The 13,934-nt window shown below is 58.0% G+C and overlaps 2 protein-coding genes and 1 long non-coding RNA gene across 3 annotated transcripts; 2 read left to right on the top strand and 1 right to left on the bottom strand.

The window, feature by feature from the left end:
* Positions 1–69: 69 nt before the first annotated feature.
* Positions 70–3,069, bottom strand: LOC128765575 (uncharacterized). The gene is made up of 3 exons (XR_008415898.1): positions 2,958–3,069; positions 1,080–1,239; positions 70–969 (listed from the first exon to the last, which is right to left on the bottom strand). It is a non-coding gene; the product is annotated as an uncharacterized LOC128765575 (long non-coding RNA).
* Positions 3,070–5,457: 2,388 nt separating this feature from the next.
* On the top strand, positions 5,458–6,114 carry LOC128765734 (uncharacterized protein C21orf62 homolog). The gene has a single exon (XM_053876748.1). It carries the CDS (start codon positions 5,458–5,460, stop codon positions 6,112–6,114), a length of 657 nt encoding a protein of 218 aa, XP_053732723.1.
* Positions 6,115–6,181: 67 nt separating this feature from the next.
* Positions 6,182–13,914, top strand: crfb2 (cytokine receptor family member b2). Its single transcript, XM_053876727.1, has 18 exons — positions 6,182–6,784; positions 6,867–7,205; positions 7,381–7,437; positions 7,512–7,632; positions 8,749–8,906; positions 9,204–9,352; positions 9,420–9,573; positions 9,766–9,899; positions 9,968–10,480; positions 11,265–11,350; positions 11,498–11,528; positions 11,760–11,811; positions 11,957–12,086; positions 12,148–12,323; positions 12,388–12,533; positions 12,604–12,763; positions 12,836–12,957; positions 13,035–13,914. The coding sequence occupies exons 3-18, from the start codon at positions 7,389–7,391 to the stop codon at positions 13,527–13,529; spliced, it is 2,676 nt and encodes an 891-aa protein (XP_053732702.1). The 5' UTR covers positions 6,182–6,784; positions 6,867–7,205; positions 7,381–7,388; the 3' UTR covers positions 13,530–13,914.
* The last annotated feature ends 20 nt before the right edge of the window (positions 13,915–13,934 follow it).

Below are 13,934 nucleotides of genomic sequence, written 5' to 3'. Positions count from 1 at the left end.
TTGAAAGAATAATCGCCATTTAAAGAAAAAAAAGAGGCGAGCCATTTGAAGATCGAATGAAACGCACTTCGTTTAATTAGCATACAAATAAAGAATGAACGCGCGTATTTCACACAGGCACAGACGAGGCCAACTTTTCACGATGACGTCAATTACACGTAAGACATGTCGGACCAAAATTATTGTTTTTTTTTCCCCAAAAGACGTGCGCTTGCATGATGAGCTATTGTACCGTTTCATTGGAAAACACCGGACCAGCTGGGCCTTTTGATGGGCTCATTCCCAGCCTCCACCTTCCTCTCTTTCTTCAGTGGAAGGGCTTGCAGTTTTATTACTTTGTTTGGTTTTGTCGAACCATTTACTGGTGGTTCTGTTCTGGATCCCCCAAATAATTGTGTGTAAATGTACCTCATAAAGCCACAATATAATACCATAAAGTCCTTCCTCCACCTGAGCCTGGTGGACCTGACTCCTCCACGTCAGGGTGGTTCGGCCCTGTCTTCATTCCCACGCTGAGACCTCCACTGGGGGGCGCTGGCAATTCTAGTGCTGAACTTCCCGCAGACGGCGCAGAAAACCAGTCAGCAGCTGGGCGTCTGGTCCAGAATGGAGCCAGACTGACGACACGTGAAGCGCTGAGGTCAGCAGTCTTCATCCACTGACTCAGTCTTGCACCAGTCAGACAACACCAGCGGGTCTCTGGTGCGCCGCATGTCCGCCACCTGGGCAAACTGCTGCAGAACATCTGGCTTTGGCGAGGAAGTCTCCTGTGCGGGCTCAAGCGGGCCCTGGTCCAGGAGGGTTGGGACTTCGGTGACTGGACAACTCCAGCTCGTACGGCGGGGTGGAGGAAGTTGCAGACCCCAGATCCTCCTCCAGCTCTGGCCGGGTCTCCTCCACGTCCAGCAGGCATCCGAATACGTCAGGGTTGGTCTCTTCAGCGCCCCCTGCATCTTCAAAGCCGTCCTCCTGCACAAGAGCATCGGTGATGTCATGCGGTCACAACCTCTGAACATGGAGCTCATTCCTCAGCCGCCCCACCGTCCTCTGCTGTCTCCACCCAACCCCGCGTGACGGACCTGGTAGATGTTGCTGCGTCTCAGGACGATCGTCGGGTCTCAGGAAGTCCAGCTTCCTCAGGAGGAGCGGGTCGGTGGTGGGGTGGCGGCTTCTCTGGGTGAGAGATGACCCTCACATACTGCGTGAGCAGAGAGCGGGACCTCCTCTCGATGTCCAACACTGGAGGGAAGGAGGAGTCAAAGCAACATCCGCAGACCAGGCTCGCAGCAGAACAAACTGAGATGGAGTCACCGAAGCAAAGTCACGCACACATCACTGTCAGGGTTGAAACACGCGTCCCGGAAGTCATGGCCAACCAGAGGCGAGTATCGACTCGGGTCTCACCAGGTTTGCCGACCGAGGAGGCCAGCTGAGCCCACAGGCTCTCTGAGAGAGACCATCTGCTTCCCATCTGACCAAAGCTGCCCAGCTCAGCTACACGACCCTCAGCACCTGCTCTCACACCCTCTGAAGGTCTCCGCCAGGTCTTCCTCCACACCCTGAAGCCTGAAAATGTCCAAACCAGAGCTCCCTCTCTCCGCCGCATGCAGCGCCTCAGGTGCCTCGAGAAGCTCATTTCCTCCTCTCACCTCCTCTCCTAACTCCTGCTCATGACCCCTGGTTCCTCTCATCTGCATCTTCTCGGGTCTGCTCTGTCCATCAGCAGCTTCTCCTCAACTCACATCTCAGCCTCTTTCCTTTTGTAACTCAAGCAGTTTCCCGGGGTGTGGAGGTCGCAGAGGTCACATCAGACTCACCTGACAGGTGAAGAGTGAGCCGGCAGATGGGAAGTTGCTTGAGCATTTGTAAACGCACTTCATGTGTGACGTTGTCCTGTGTTGTGTTTGGTCTGTTGAAGAGCAGCGAGAAGTTTCCGCAGGAACATTCCTGACAGAAGACTTCCACGTTTTCATAGACCGATCCGTGGCGGCAGCAGTCAGAGCTGCACTCATGGACATGGTCGAAGCACACGGCATGCTGGCCATCAACGGTCCGCCAGCTGACAGCCGTGAGCAGGACCACAGCAGCGGCTGGCCCGGCCTCCCGTGGACGGCTCCTGCAGCGAGGGTCTCCTGGAGAAGCAGCGGAGCCACTAAGGAGCGGCGACAGCTGTGAGATCCGTGAGCTCCGTCACGCCCGCTCCTCCTGCCGAGGTCTCACCCAGAGCGGGAGCTTCGTCCTCATCATCACGGTCTTGGCTCAGCTCAGGTGCTGCAGTCTGAAGAGCACAGGGCATCGTGGTTGACCTTCAGACCTGTGACCTCCGCCCACGACACGACGCCTCACCGCCACTGAACAATCTGGCCCGACAAGTCCCGTCACATTCTCCTGCCCTCGACTCGCCGGAGTCACGGAGCCTGTGCTTCAGGCTCCTCTGACTGTACCCTGGTCTCATGTGGCCTTTTCTCATCAAGATGTTGCACACACTTCAGTCTGGAACGGAGCAGAGTGAAGAAGAGTTGGGATCATTCGGTCCCACGCCTCTCCTGCGTGGACGCCTGGCTCCAAACGCTCCCCAGATGGAGGTCTCCAGACCAAAGTGTCAAGGGTCACCAGGGGCTGCTGAGGGGGCGGAGCCTGAGCCGTACGTGTTGCAGTTCCGTTCTGCAGACGCCAGGCGAACATCACTCTGGACCGGAGCGGGGCCCTGAAGGACCTGCCACCAAGAGGATCGTTGTGACGAGTCCCAACGTGACGGACTCTCCTGCTCCCTGGTCATGGAGGCGAGCCACAGTGGAGCTTCCTCTGACCCTGAGCCTTCAGGGCCACCGTAGGAACGAGGCTTGTCGACCGCTGACGTCAAGAGTCTCGGACGTTTCATAACCCGGACTCAGAAATGCAGGTGCGGGTGTGTGCGACGGTGTGTGTCATGCGTCGTGTGTTAGAAAAGAACTCACCCGGTCACCTGTTTGCGGCTGGCAGCTGATGAATGAATGAATGACTGACGGGAGGAAGGAAGTGACTTCCTGCTCCGTCCCGTCTCCTCCAGTCCAACCTCTGGACTCTGAGCCGCCCAACAGACCCACCTGCCCGCAGGACGCCGTGCTCACGCCAGCCACGCCTTCTTCTGTAACCACGCCTGGCAGGAGGGAGCGACTCCTCCCAACTCAGTCGTCGGACGGAAGTGTCCCACCGGCTCATTTTCTGGCAGCACTATAGACGTTTTTTAGACGTCATTTATTCATGAATGACTTTTCTGTTGATGGCATCAGGCATGAAAACACACGTCCATCAGACACAGGAGACATGCGCAGGTGCGACTCACCATCGAGCGAATGCCAGTTGAATGAAGGGAAACACAGATGGACGTGGACGTGGTGCTGCTGCTGGCCAACAGGGGACGTGACACACTCAGTTCACCACCGCGTCTCGGTGCTTGACAGCAGTTGTTGAGGCGTGAAAATGGCCAGCTTCCTGCTGTTTTGGCTGTGACTTTTGCTTCCGTGTGTTGATGCAGTACGTTAAAGTGCTTGGTTCACAGCGGAGATTGTGCTGAAGACAGACCCCACCCACAGCAGGGTACACAAGGTACGAACAGTGGCTCCCCGGGGCCCAGCGTTGTGTCCCGGCCATCAGGCCTGGTGTTGGTGGCTGCTACATCAATCTCACTTGAAAAGTAACAGGTAAACTAGGGGCCGGAGTCGGGGGCCCGTGGGGGAGGGAGCATTCACGAGTCAGTGTCTGGAGCAACACTGTTCAGGAGGCACACTCTCATTGGTCTCTTCTAACATCATGCCATGCTTTTTTCCACCACTAGATGGTGGCTCTGTGTGTGTGTGTGTGTGTGTGTGTGTGTCACTCCCAGATGTGGGAGCAGCTGCAGCAGCTCCACTGAAGTCTCCTGGAACGTTTCTCCTTGAGCTCGACCTGCTTCCCTCTTCGAAAGACGAGGAGGTCTGTGATCAGAGCAGCTCTTTGGATCATCAGGGTCCAGGCAAGTCGGAGTCTTCACTCTCTCCCCCTCAGAAGCCCTACACGTCCCAGAGCCGCTTCAGGTCAGGTGGTGTTTTTCTGAGTTTCTAGGGGCAAGATGAGCTTCTGCTCTTGTAGAGGCTGTGTCTTCAGTGTGTGTCCACACGTGTGTCAGCGTGTGTGTTCAATTTGTCCACGTGTACATTCAGTGTTGAGTGGCTTGAACCGAGTTGCATTTGTTCAGTGTGTGTGTGAGTGTGTGTGTCAGTGTGTGTTTCTGTGTGTGTGTCAGTGTGTGTTTCTGTGTGTGTGTCAGTGTGTGTCAGTGTGTGTCAGTGTGTGTTTCTGAGTGTGTGTGTTCAGTGTGTGTAGGTGTGTGTCAGTGTGTGTGTTCAGTGTGTGTTTCTGTGTGTGTGTTCAGTGTGTGTTAAGTGTGTGTTTCTGTGTGTGTGTGTTCAGTATGTGTGTGTCAGTGTGTGTGTTCAGTGTGTGTGTCGGTGTGTGTCAGTGTGTGTGTTCAGTGTGTGTTTCTGTGTGTGTGTTCAGTGTGTGTTTCTGTGTGTGTGTTCAGTGTGTGTTTCTTTGTGTGTGTGTGTTCAGTGTGTGTTCAGTGTGTGTCAGTGTGTGTTTCTTTGTGTGTGTGTGTTCAGTGTGTGTTCAGTGTGTGTCAGTGTGTGCGTTTCTGTGTGTGTGTCAGTGTGTGTGTTCAGTGTGTGTGTCAGTGTGTGTTAAGTGTGTGTTTCTGTGTGTGTTTCTGTGTGTGTGTTCAGTGTGTGTGTCAGTGTGTGTTAAGTGTGTGTTTCTGTGTGTGTTTCTGTGTGTGTGTTAAGTGTGTGTGTCAGTGTGTGTGTCTGAGTGTGTGTGTCAGTGTGTGTTTCTGTGTGTGTGTGTCAGTGTGTGTTTCTGAGTGTGTGTGTCAGCGTGTGTGTTCAATTTGTCCACGTGTACATTCAGTGTTGAGTGGCTTGAACCGAGTTGCATTTGTTGTGTGTGTGTGAGTGTGTGTGTCAGTGTGTGTGTTCAGTGTGTGTTTCTGTGTGTGTGTTCAGTGTGTGTTTCTTTGTGTGTGTGTGTTCAGTGTGTGTTCAGTGTGTGTCAGTGTGTGTTTCTTTGTGTGTGTGTGTTCAGTGTGTGTCAGTGTGTGCGTTTCTGTGTGTGTGTCAGTGTGTGTGTTCAGTGTGTGTGTCAGTGTGTGTTAAGTGTGTGTTTCTGTGTGTGTTTCTGTGTGTGTGTTCAGTGTGTGTGTCAGTGTGTGTTAAGTGTGTGTTTCTGTGTGTGTGTTAAGTGTGTGTTTCTGTGTGTGTTTCTGTGTGTGTGTGTCAGTGTGTGTTTCTGAGTGTGTGTGTCAGTGTGTGTTTCTGAGTGTGTGTGTGTTCAGTGTGTGTGTGTTCAGTGTGTGTGTGTTCAGTGTGTGTGTGTTCAGTGTGTTGACGCGCCTCTCTTGTGCCCACAGTCTGCTTGTGATGATGTAGTTTTTCCGTCTCCATGACGATGCCAACCAACACCAAGTTGTTGCCGTGGTTACTGCTGCTGCTGCTCTCCGTGATAAGCTCCGCCCCCTCACCCGACAACTCTGTTCTGTTCTTGGACACTGGCGCCCACCTGCGGAACTGCAGTTGCTCCACGTTGGTCCGGGACTGCGATGAGGAGCTGGTGGCGTCTTCCTGCGCGTGTCGCACTGTTGTCGTGGCAGCGCCCCCTGCTGGGCTCAGACTGCCGCGGCGCCTCAGCGTCTGGGTGAAGGAGCCCGTCGTCGTCGGCGAGCTGCTCGGCAGCAGCACCATCGCACATCTGCGCCTGTCCTACTGCGGGAGGATTCCGGCGAGCGGCGGGACTCTGGCGGTGCTGGGCCTGCAGACGCTGACCGTCCGCGCCGCAGCGCCGGGCGCCGTCCTGCCCGAGCAGACCGTGACGCTCTCTCAACCAGCAGGTGTCGCCACGGAGCTGGAGGACTGGGGCGTGGCCTCGACCGTCAGTCACATGACCGCGGTGGATCTGACGGTGCTGAACGGACGTTCGGCTCTGAAGTCCTTCAGCGTCCTGGGAGCGTCCGCCGCCACCCTCCGCCAGCACTTCCCTGACTTGGCCCCGCCCCCGGCCTGCTGCCACTCCCACCCGCTGCTCATCACTTTTGTTTATTGAGCGTCCAGCTGGGCCTCAGAACCTGTGCCAGTCTGGTGTCACCTGACGCAGCACACCTGTGCCCAGTGCCATGTCCCGCCGGCTCCGTCCCATGAAGTGAGTGGGACTCATGGAATCCATGAGTCGGACCGAGCAGGCGGGCAGAGATCCAGTCAGTCGCTCGAGTCCGTGCGGCCAGTGCGTGCGTCAGCCTTGGTGGCACTCCGTGGTACCGTCGCCCACGAGGAATAAAGAACAGGAGCAGCGCGGTACCATCAGCGCGGGGACAGAAGGATGAGTCCAAAATATCCGAATTGTTGAATACAAGTCAAATGTAGTGATATATATAAAATAAGGTTAAAATACAGTTAATGCGTCGGCGTAGTACTTTAGTAATTCAAATTCTGCTTCTCTTGATGAAATACCAGTGTGTAGTGAGGCGTGGCGCAATGACGTTCCTAATTTTATTCTAATTTATGTGTCAAGCAGCTACACCCATGTGCGCATGTGGACAGGAATTTACGTCTTGAAATTCCACTGTGCGCATGCGGACAGGAAATGACGTCATAAAACTGAGCCCTGGAAGCAAACCGGGATGAAGAAGCAAATAGGGCAGTGACATGGCGCCTCCTGCTGTTGGGCGACTGAGACGTGAGTCACTTCCGGGGTGTGAGGGCCGCTTCTAACGCTCGTGAGTGAGCGCAGAACAGATCTGTGACTCAAGCGTGAAGTGAAACACAATGGGTTTGACTTTTGCTTTGACGTGTCAGCAGCGATGACGTCACGCTCGGTGTCGTGTCCTCTCGAGCGGGCGCTCCTTGAAGAGCTGGTTCTTCTTCCCGGAACCAGCGAGTGACACCTGCAGACCTGCTCACCTCAGCTTCACGGAGACGGCCTCAGCAGGAAGTGGCCGCTTCACAGACCTTTATTTTGAAGGTCTGCTGAGCGGACGTGAACGACAATAACAACAACAACAGGCAGACGCGGAAGTTCCAGCGGGCGACGTTTCTTCGATGGAGCCGGCGGCGCGCGCGTGTCTGCGGCTGCTCCGGCTGTGAGCCTCGCGCTCTGGATCGATGAGCCGGTCCACACCCGAGCACTTCAAATCGAAGGTGAGGCTCCGGAAGTGTCGGCGTCCTGGGCGCCTGGAAGGGACCGGAGCGGCCGGCCGGACTGGAGCCCAGGGCTCCGCCCCCAGTCGCTGGGTCCGCAGCCGGAGGAAGCCCAGGCTCAGACCCGGGGTCAGGACCTGCACAGGTCCAAAGTGAACTGTCGTCTGTCTCGCAGGAAACGCCATGACCTCAGTTCCTGTCTCCGTCTGCCTGGTGCTCCTGCTGCGCTCTGGTGAGTGAACCGCTGGCCACGCCCCTGCCCTTTGACCTCTGAGTCCCGTGACCGTGTCGCCTGTCGGCCCGCAGCGCTCGCCTCACTTCCTGCTCCAGTTAACGTCTCGTTGAGCTCCTACAACTTCCGGCACGTCCTGCGATGGGACCCTGGACCCGGCTCGCCGCCCGGGACCACCTACCAGATAGACAGGCGGTAAGTGACCCGGTGTGGGTCCGGTCAGCCTTCATGACTCCTGCTGCCACTGTCACGTGTTTTGGAGTAGAACAAGAGCAGACCCACGGCTCCTGACCCACTCTGACTCTCCTGTCTGACCCTCCTGACCCACTCTGACTCTCCTGACTGACTCTCCTGACCCACTCTGACTCTCCTGACTGACTCTCTTGACCCACTCTGACTCTCCTGTCTGACCCTCCTGACCCATTCTGACTCTCCTGACTGACTCTCTTGACCCACTCTGACTCTCCTGTCTGACCCTCCTGACCCACTCTGACTCTCCTGACCCACTCTGACTCTCCTGACCCATTCTGACTCTCCTGACTGACTCTCTTGACCCACTCTGACTCTCCTGTCTGACTCTCCTGACCGACTCTGCTGACCCATTCTGACCCTCCTGACCCACTCTGACTCTCCTGACTGACTCTCCTGACCCATTCTGACTCTCCTGACTGACTCTCCTGACCCACTCTGACTCTCCTGACTGACTCTCCTGACCCATTCTGACTCTCCTGACTGACTCTCCTGACCCACTCTGACTCTCCTGTCTGACTCTCCTGACCAACTCTGACTCTCCTGTCTGACCCTCCTGACCCACTCTGACTCTCCTGACTGACTCTCTCGACCCACTCTGACTCTCCTGACTGACTCTCCTGACCCACTCTGACTCTCCTGTCTGACTCTCCTGACCAACTCTGACTCTCCTGTCTGACCCTCCTGACCCACTCTGACTCTCCTGACTGACTCTCTCGACCCACTCTGACTCTTCTGACTGACTCTCTCGACCCACTCTGACTCTCCTATCTGACTCTCTTGGCCAACTCTGACTCTCCTGACGGACTCTCCTGTCTGACTCTCCTGACCCACTCTGACTCGCCAGCCAGATGTGGAAAGTGAAACTTGCTCTCTGGGAGCTGCTTCCTCTAAATGGCTGTAGCCGCCGCAGCAGGTGGAGCAACACGGAGCTCCTGGCGTGGAGAGAGGCTCCAGAGTTGGAACCATGTGCGAGTGACGAGCAGCTTCCTGGAGGTCACCTGTGGGACCCCCGCCTGAATCAGCCCCAGGTTTGCTCAAGGTCCCGCCTCACTCTTTCAGTGCCAACGGGAAGCATCAGGACTTGGTGTCCTCCTCCTCCACGTCCTGCAGGCTGAGGCTGGACAAGTTCATGAGACATGACCTGCGGGTGCGAGCGAGCCACGGTGGGAACCACTCCCTGTGGTCCTCAGCACCCGCCTTCACCCCCTATGAGGACAGTAAGTCTTTTTCTGCTCATCGTTCCATTGGTACTGAAAGACAAGTTATCCTCGTAACCCTAATTGTTCCACAACATATCCCCCCTTTGTGGGTGGGTGTGTCAGGCCCACACACCGAATTTAGCAAACTATCCCACTCTATTTGATTGAAGATTGTTTGGTACTGTAACAGAGCAGTGACAAGATACTGGATATCAGTATGTAGAAAATGTCAACTGCATGATTAATACAGCTGTAGTTAGTTCAATATGTTTCCTGCTGAAAATCTCCACCGAGCGCTGAACTTTCTTGAAATAGCTGTCCTGGGCCCGCCCTCGCTGACGCTGGCCAGAGTCAACAACCACATTCATGTCAACATCTCGCTTCCTGACACCGAGGGCCGCGGCGACATCCTGGCCTACGGCCCCGACTACATCGTGGTGTGGAGAACAGGCAGCAGGACGCAGGTGAGGCGCCGCTCCCTCGCCGCAGGCGTCGCTGCCACATCTGTCAGCATCTGTCTGTGATGGACAGGAGACATGGACGACCAAAGAGCAGAGCGTCACCCTGTGGGCGCCGGAGCAGGGCCCGCACTGCGTCCAGGTCAGGCTGCAGACGGAGATCAACCACAACACGCCCTGGTCGCCCTGGTCCTGCATCAGCAGTGGAGCAGCGGGGCGCAGCAGAGGTCAGTGCCGGGGGGCCCCAGCCCTCAGGGTCGGGTCAGCAGCCGCGCTGCATCATGGGACGTTTTCAGAGGCTCGCTTCTCTTGAGCTGACGTCGGTGTTCCAGCAGAGCAGCTCCAGAAAACAAAGCAAAGTAGAACTGGGTTTTGCCCTTCCGTCTCGCCGCCGTGACCGTGGCCTTGTGTGTCTTCAGTTCCGACTGTGCTCCTCGTGCTTGGTCCTGTCCTGCTCCTCATCGTCTTCCTGACCCTGCTGACCTGTGGCCTTCACTACGTTGGACTTCTGTGTAGCCCGGTTCCTCTGCTGGACATGCTGAAGGAGCTGGAGGTGAGTGTGATTCAACTGTGACTCCCTTCTGACTCATCACTCACACTGTGACTGCCTGTCCACATCAGCCGGCCCAGATCCACAAGACCATCCTGAAGCCAGACTGGACCCCGGTGGAGATCCCCATCTGTCATCTGGTCCCGGGCGATGAGGACCACGGAGGATGGTCCAACATCTACATCGACCGACGCGCAGCGACCTGCTCGGTCGCCGCGCCGTCCGGCAGGTTAACGGAGGACTCGGCGCAGGACTCGGCAGGCGGCGGGGGGACTGAGGGTTCTGGACTTGAGAACCAGGTGGGCCCAGAAGGAGGGACGGCGTCTGCCGGCGGGATGGACGCCGAGCGCTTCTCCAGTGACGAGGAGGACGAAGTCCAGTCCGAGGAGGACTGTGTGGACCTCTTCTCCGTCACCGTCGCTGCCCTGACCCACGCCCAAACCCACCTGTCACATGACCCCAGCTCCACGCCGACACGGGCGGAGTCTGACGGAGCGAGTGATGGATACGAGTGTCGGGGATCCCGCTGGAGCCACGACTCTGAAGAGCAGACGCTCAGCTCCTCTGGCTACATGTGGCGGAGCTGATCCACTTCAGGGCCTGCTGGAGCTGCTTTCACTGCCTCCGTCTCTGTCACGCGAGGCCGCTGACAACGGCGCCGCTGCTTTGGCCGAAGCTTCTCAAATACAAGATGCCACAATCGACTTTGATGTGGCAAACTATGTTGTGCTGGTGGAGTCGGCATCAATCTGGAGAACTGTGGCCCCGGGTCCGTCTGGCTCTTTCACCTGCGAGACGGCGGGGCCAGCGTCGTCAGAGGCGTGGCACGGGTCTGTCCTGCCCCATGTCACCGCGGCGCCGGAGGAGAATTCCCTGACGGGGACTGGAAGCGCTGGGTCCGGGTTTGGACTGTGGTCTGTTTACCTGTTTGTGTTGCTGAGTTTTGTGGTTTCACACTTGTGTTTTTATTCCAATGAAATGCTTGAAAAGCAAATGGGTGTTGTGTGTTGTTTCTTCAAACAAAGCATCTGGTCCAGCTGCGCGCAGTGGGTCAGAGCTGGCGCCACCGTTGCTGGAGCCCAGACCCGTGCGCCATCACTTGGAGCGAGTCAGAACACCGGTCTGCCCGCCCCGGGCCAGGCTCGTGTCCCAGCTCCAGTCATCTGGCCTCAGAAAGTGACTGCGTGGGAGGAGGTCTGCCCTGTCCCAGTGCCTTTCCAGGTTTTTCCATGTGCGCTGGACATGGCTCCATGCTGAGTCAGCGCTCCTGTCGCCCTCTGTCTGATGGGTGACGTCATGAAGTCAAGCGTCAGGAGCCGCAGATTCTATGAGTCTCCTGGTGTGACGTCACTGTGTTGCGCGCCCCAGTCAGTGAACGCGGGGTGTCCCCGGATCAACTTGGAGACTGGAGAGTTCAAGCGAAGACTCGGGACCTTTCCCCGCCCCGGTCATCGGTGAGGCAGATCAAGAACTCGTGAGCTCCAGAGCCGGCGTGAACGCACCGTCTCGCCCCCGCTCTGGGTGGGAGGGGTGGCCACGTGACTTCCTGCCGCTCCCTTCACCCACTCCGTTAGTTTCACTTTGACACATCGTCTCCGCAGACCTGGACCTGAACCCGGCGTGTGGTCGCACGTGACCGAGAACCTGGAGCTGGGTTCGTCAGCTCCGTCGCCGAGCTGGTCGCCTGGAGGTCCGTGAAGGCAGCGCGCTCCGGAAAGAGGAAGCGACTCGGCGAGCTCGAGCTCGGACCGGCCGAGGCCCACGCGCCGAACCTGACATCGCCAGGTCGATGAGCACGTGAGTGGAGTCTGCGCGATGCTGTGTTGTGGCGGGCGGGTGTGTGTGACGCGTGTGACGTTTCAGGTCATGACGCCTGTGGTCTGGGCGGTGCTGTGGCTCGCGCGGGACCTGACAGGTGAGTCCAGCGCCATTGTCGCCACGCCTCCTCCGGAAGACCTTGGTGTGTTCCGGCCGCTCGTCGCTCCCGGCGCAGGCAGTTCCGAGCCTCTCCCGGAGAGAGCCGTCGCCATCTCTGAGCAGCTGTGGTGTCTCCTCCTCAGAGGCCGTGGCTCTCCGACCGCCAGCGCGCTTGAACCTGACCTCCGATCACTTTGTCCACACGCTGACGTGGGAGCCCGGCGCCGACGCCCCCGAGGGTGTCTTCTACCAGGTGTCGGTGGTGGACGAGAGGTGGGTGTCCCGTTCCTCGGGCTCCTCTGGCCGCTGCTCTAAGGTCCCTGGCCGTCTGCAGAGGGACGTCCTGGGCGCCGGTGGTGGGATGCCAGCACCTGCTCCAGCTCCACTTCTGCAACCTGACGGAGGCTTTTCCCGACAACAGTGCCAGCTACTTTGTCCGCGTGTCCGCACGGCTGCCGCCGCTGGAGGCCTTCACCGACCACAGCGAAGGGTTCAGCCCGCTCCGAGACAGTAGGTGCTACTGGCCGGCCTGGTGCCGGGGTGGCTGGCGGTGACCCCGTGTGTCTGTGGGCAGCTCGGCTGGACCTCCCGCTCATGGAGCTCTCCTCCTGTGGGAGGGACCTGTGTGTGGACCTGCGGCCCTCCCGCCAGCACCTGCGCCACGTCTACGACTCCCTGTTCTACCGGCTGAGGACGGAGGAGAGCGGCGGCCAGCTCCAGGTGGGCGGAGCCTCTCACTCTGCTGCGGCGGTGCCGGGCCCTCATCACTGGGGACTTTGTGTCTCCGCAGTCTGAGGAAGACTTCCGCTCTCTGAGCAGGAGGACGGTGAGGAACCTGCTCCCCGGCAGGCGCTACTGTGTCTCTGTGCGCTTCTGGGACGATCTGGTTCAACGCAAGCCCAACTTCAGCCGCCCTGAGTGCGCCTTCACGCCGGCCGGACCGGGCCAAGGTAGAGAGGTAGAGAGACCGGGCCCCCTCCCGCTCTCTCTCATCTGTCCCTCCTCTCTCACGCCCCCTGCAGACTGGTGGGTGGTGCTGCTGTCGCTCCTGGTGCTGCTGCTGGTGCTTCCGGTCTCGCTGCTGCTGCTGCTGCTCTACAGTGGTGTCATCCGAGCGAGGAGACGTCGTCTGCCTTCAGTCCTGGTGAGCTGGGACAGGGTCAGGGAGGGGCGTGTCACACCAGCTTCACATGATGAGCCTCTGGTCACGTGACCTTGCAGACCTCCGTCAGAACCTTCCGGCCGGTGCGGCTGCTGCAGCAGCGCCCCGCCTCGCTCTCCAGCATCCGAGAGGTGACGTCAGCGACCCCTGCTGGCCAGCTCCAAGGCTACCAAGCCAGAGTGAAGAGCAGCCCGCTGCCCGCTTCTCCTTCCTGCCCCCTGCCCTCGGAGCCCGCTGCCCACCCGGACCTGCTGCCTGGCTCTGAAGAGGAGAACTACGAGATGAGACCTGGAGCCTTGACTGCAGGGGGACTGGGCTTGAGTCATGAGGAGGAGGAGGAGGAGGAGGAAGAGGAGGAGGAGGAGGAGGGGGGCGTGCAGGAGGTGGACCTGTTCTCCTTAACCTTTGGAAGAGAGGTGGAGGAGAAGGAGGCTGAGGGGCCGGAGCAGGGCCAGGAGGGGCTTCAGGAAGAGGCTGATGAGACGTTGGTCCTGCAGCAGGAGGAAGTGCTCTCTGCGGGTGAAGACGCTTCTCTTTACTTGAGGAGGATGTGACTAGATTCAAAGCCACTGGACTGTCACCTGTGGTGCTACATCTGGAGCCGAGACCGGAGGCCGCATGAGGGAAGAAGCACATCCACCCAAGAACCTTCAGGACTGGACTTCCCTGCTGACAGGAGGGCTCAGCCTTCCCAGCGTGCCGGGGCACCACTGTGGCATCTGACCACAGCTGCTCACGCTTCTGAGGAGTGAGCCTCAGATGGAACATTGGTGTGGTGGCTGTTGCCTCGCCAGCAACACTGGGCCAGACGGTGCCACCGGGTTTGGGTTGGGAACCGGACCTCCAACTCTGCTTTGTTGGATTGTTTCCTCATCTTTCATATCCAGGACTTCAGATTAAAAATGTGACGTGAATGTGTTGGTGGTTTTGTGGTCACCTGGCGTCCCGCGTGGCTGCTC

This window comes from Synchiropus splendidus, chromosome 10 (assembly GCF_027744825.2).
Source record: "Synchiropus splendidus isolate RoL2022-P1 chromosome 10, RoL_Sspl_1.0, whole genome shotgun sequence".
NCBI classification, from domain to species: Eukaryota; Metazoa; Chordata; class Actinopteri; order Syngnathiformes; family Callionymidae; genus Synchiropus; species Synchiropus splendidus.
Note: the sequence above shows the minus strand (reverse complement) of the source record. Positions and strands in the feature narration are given on the sequence as shown.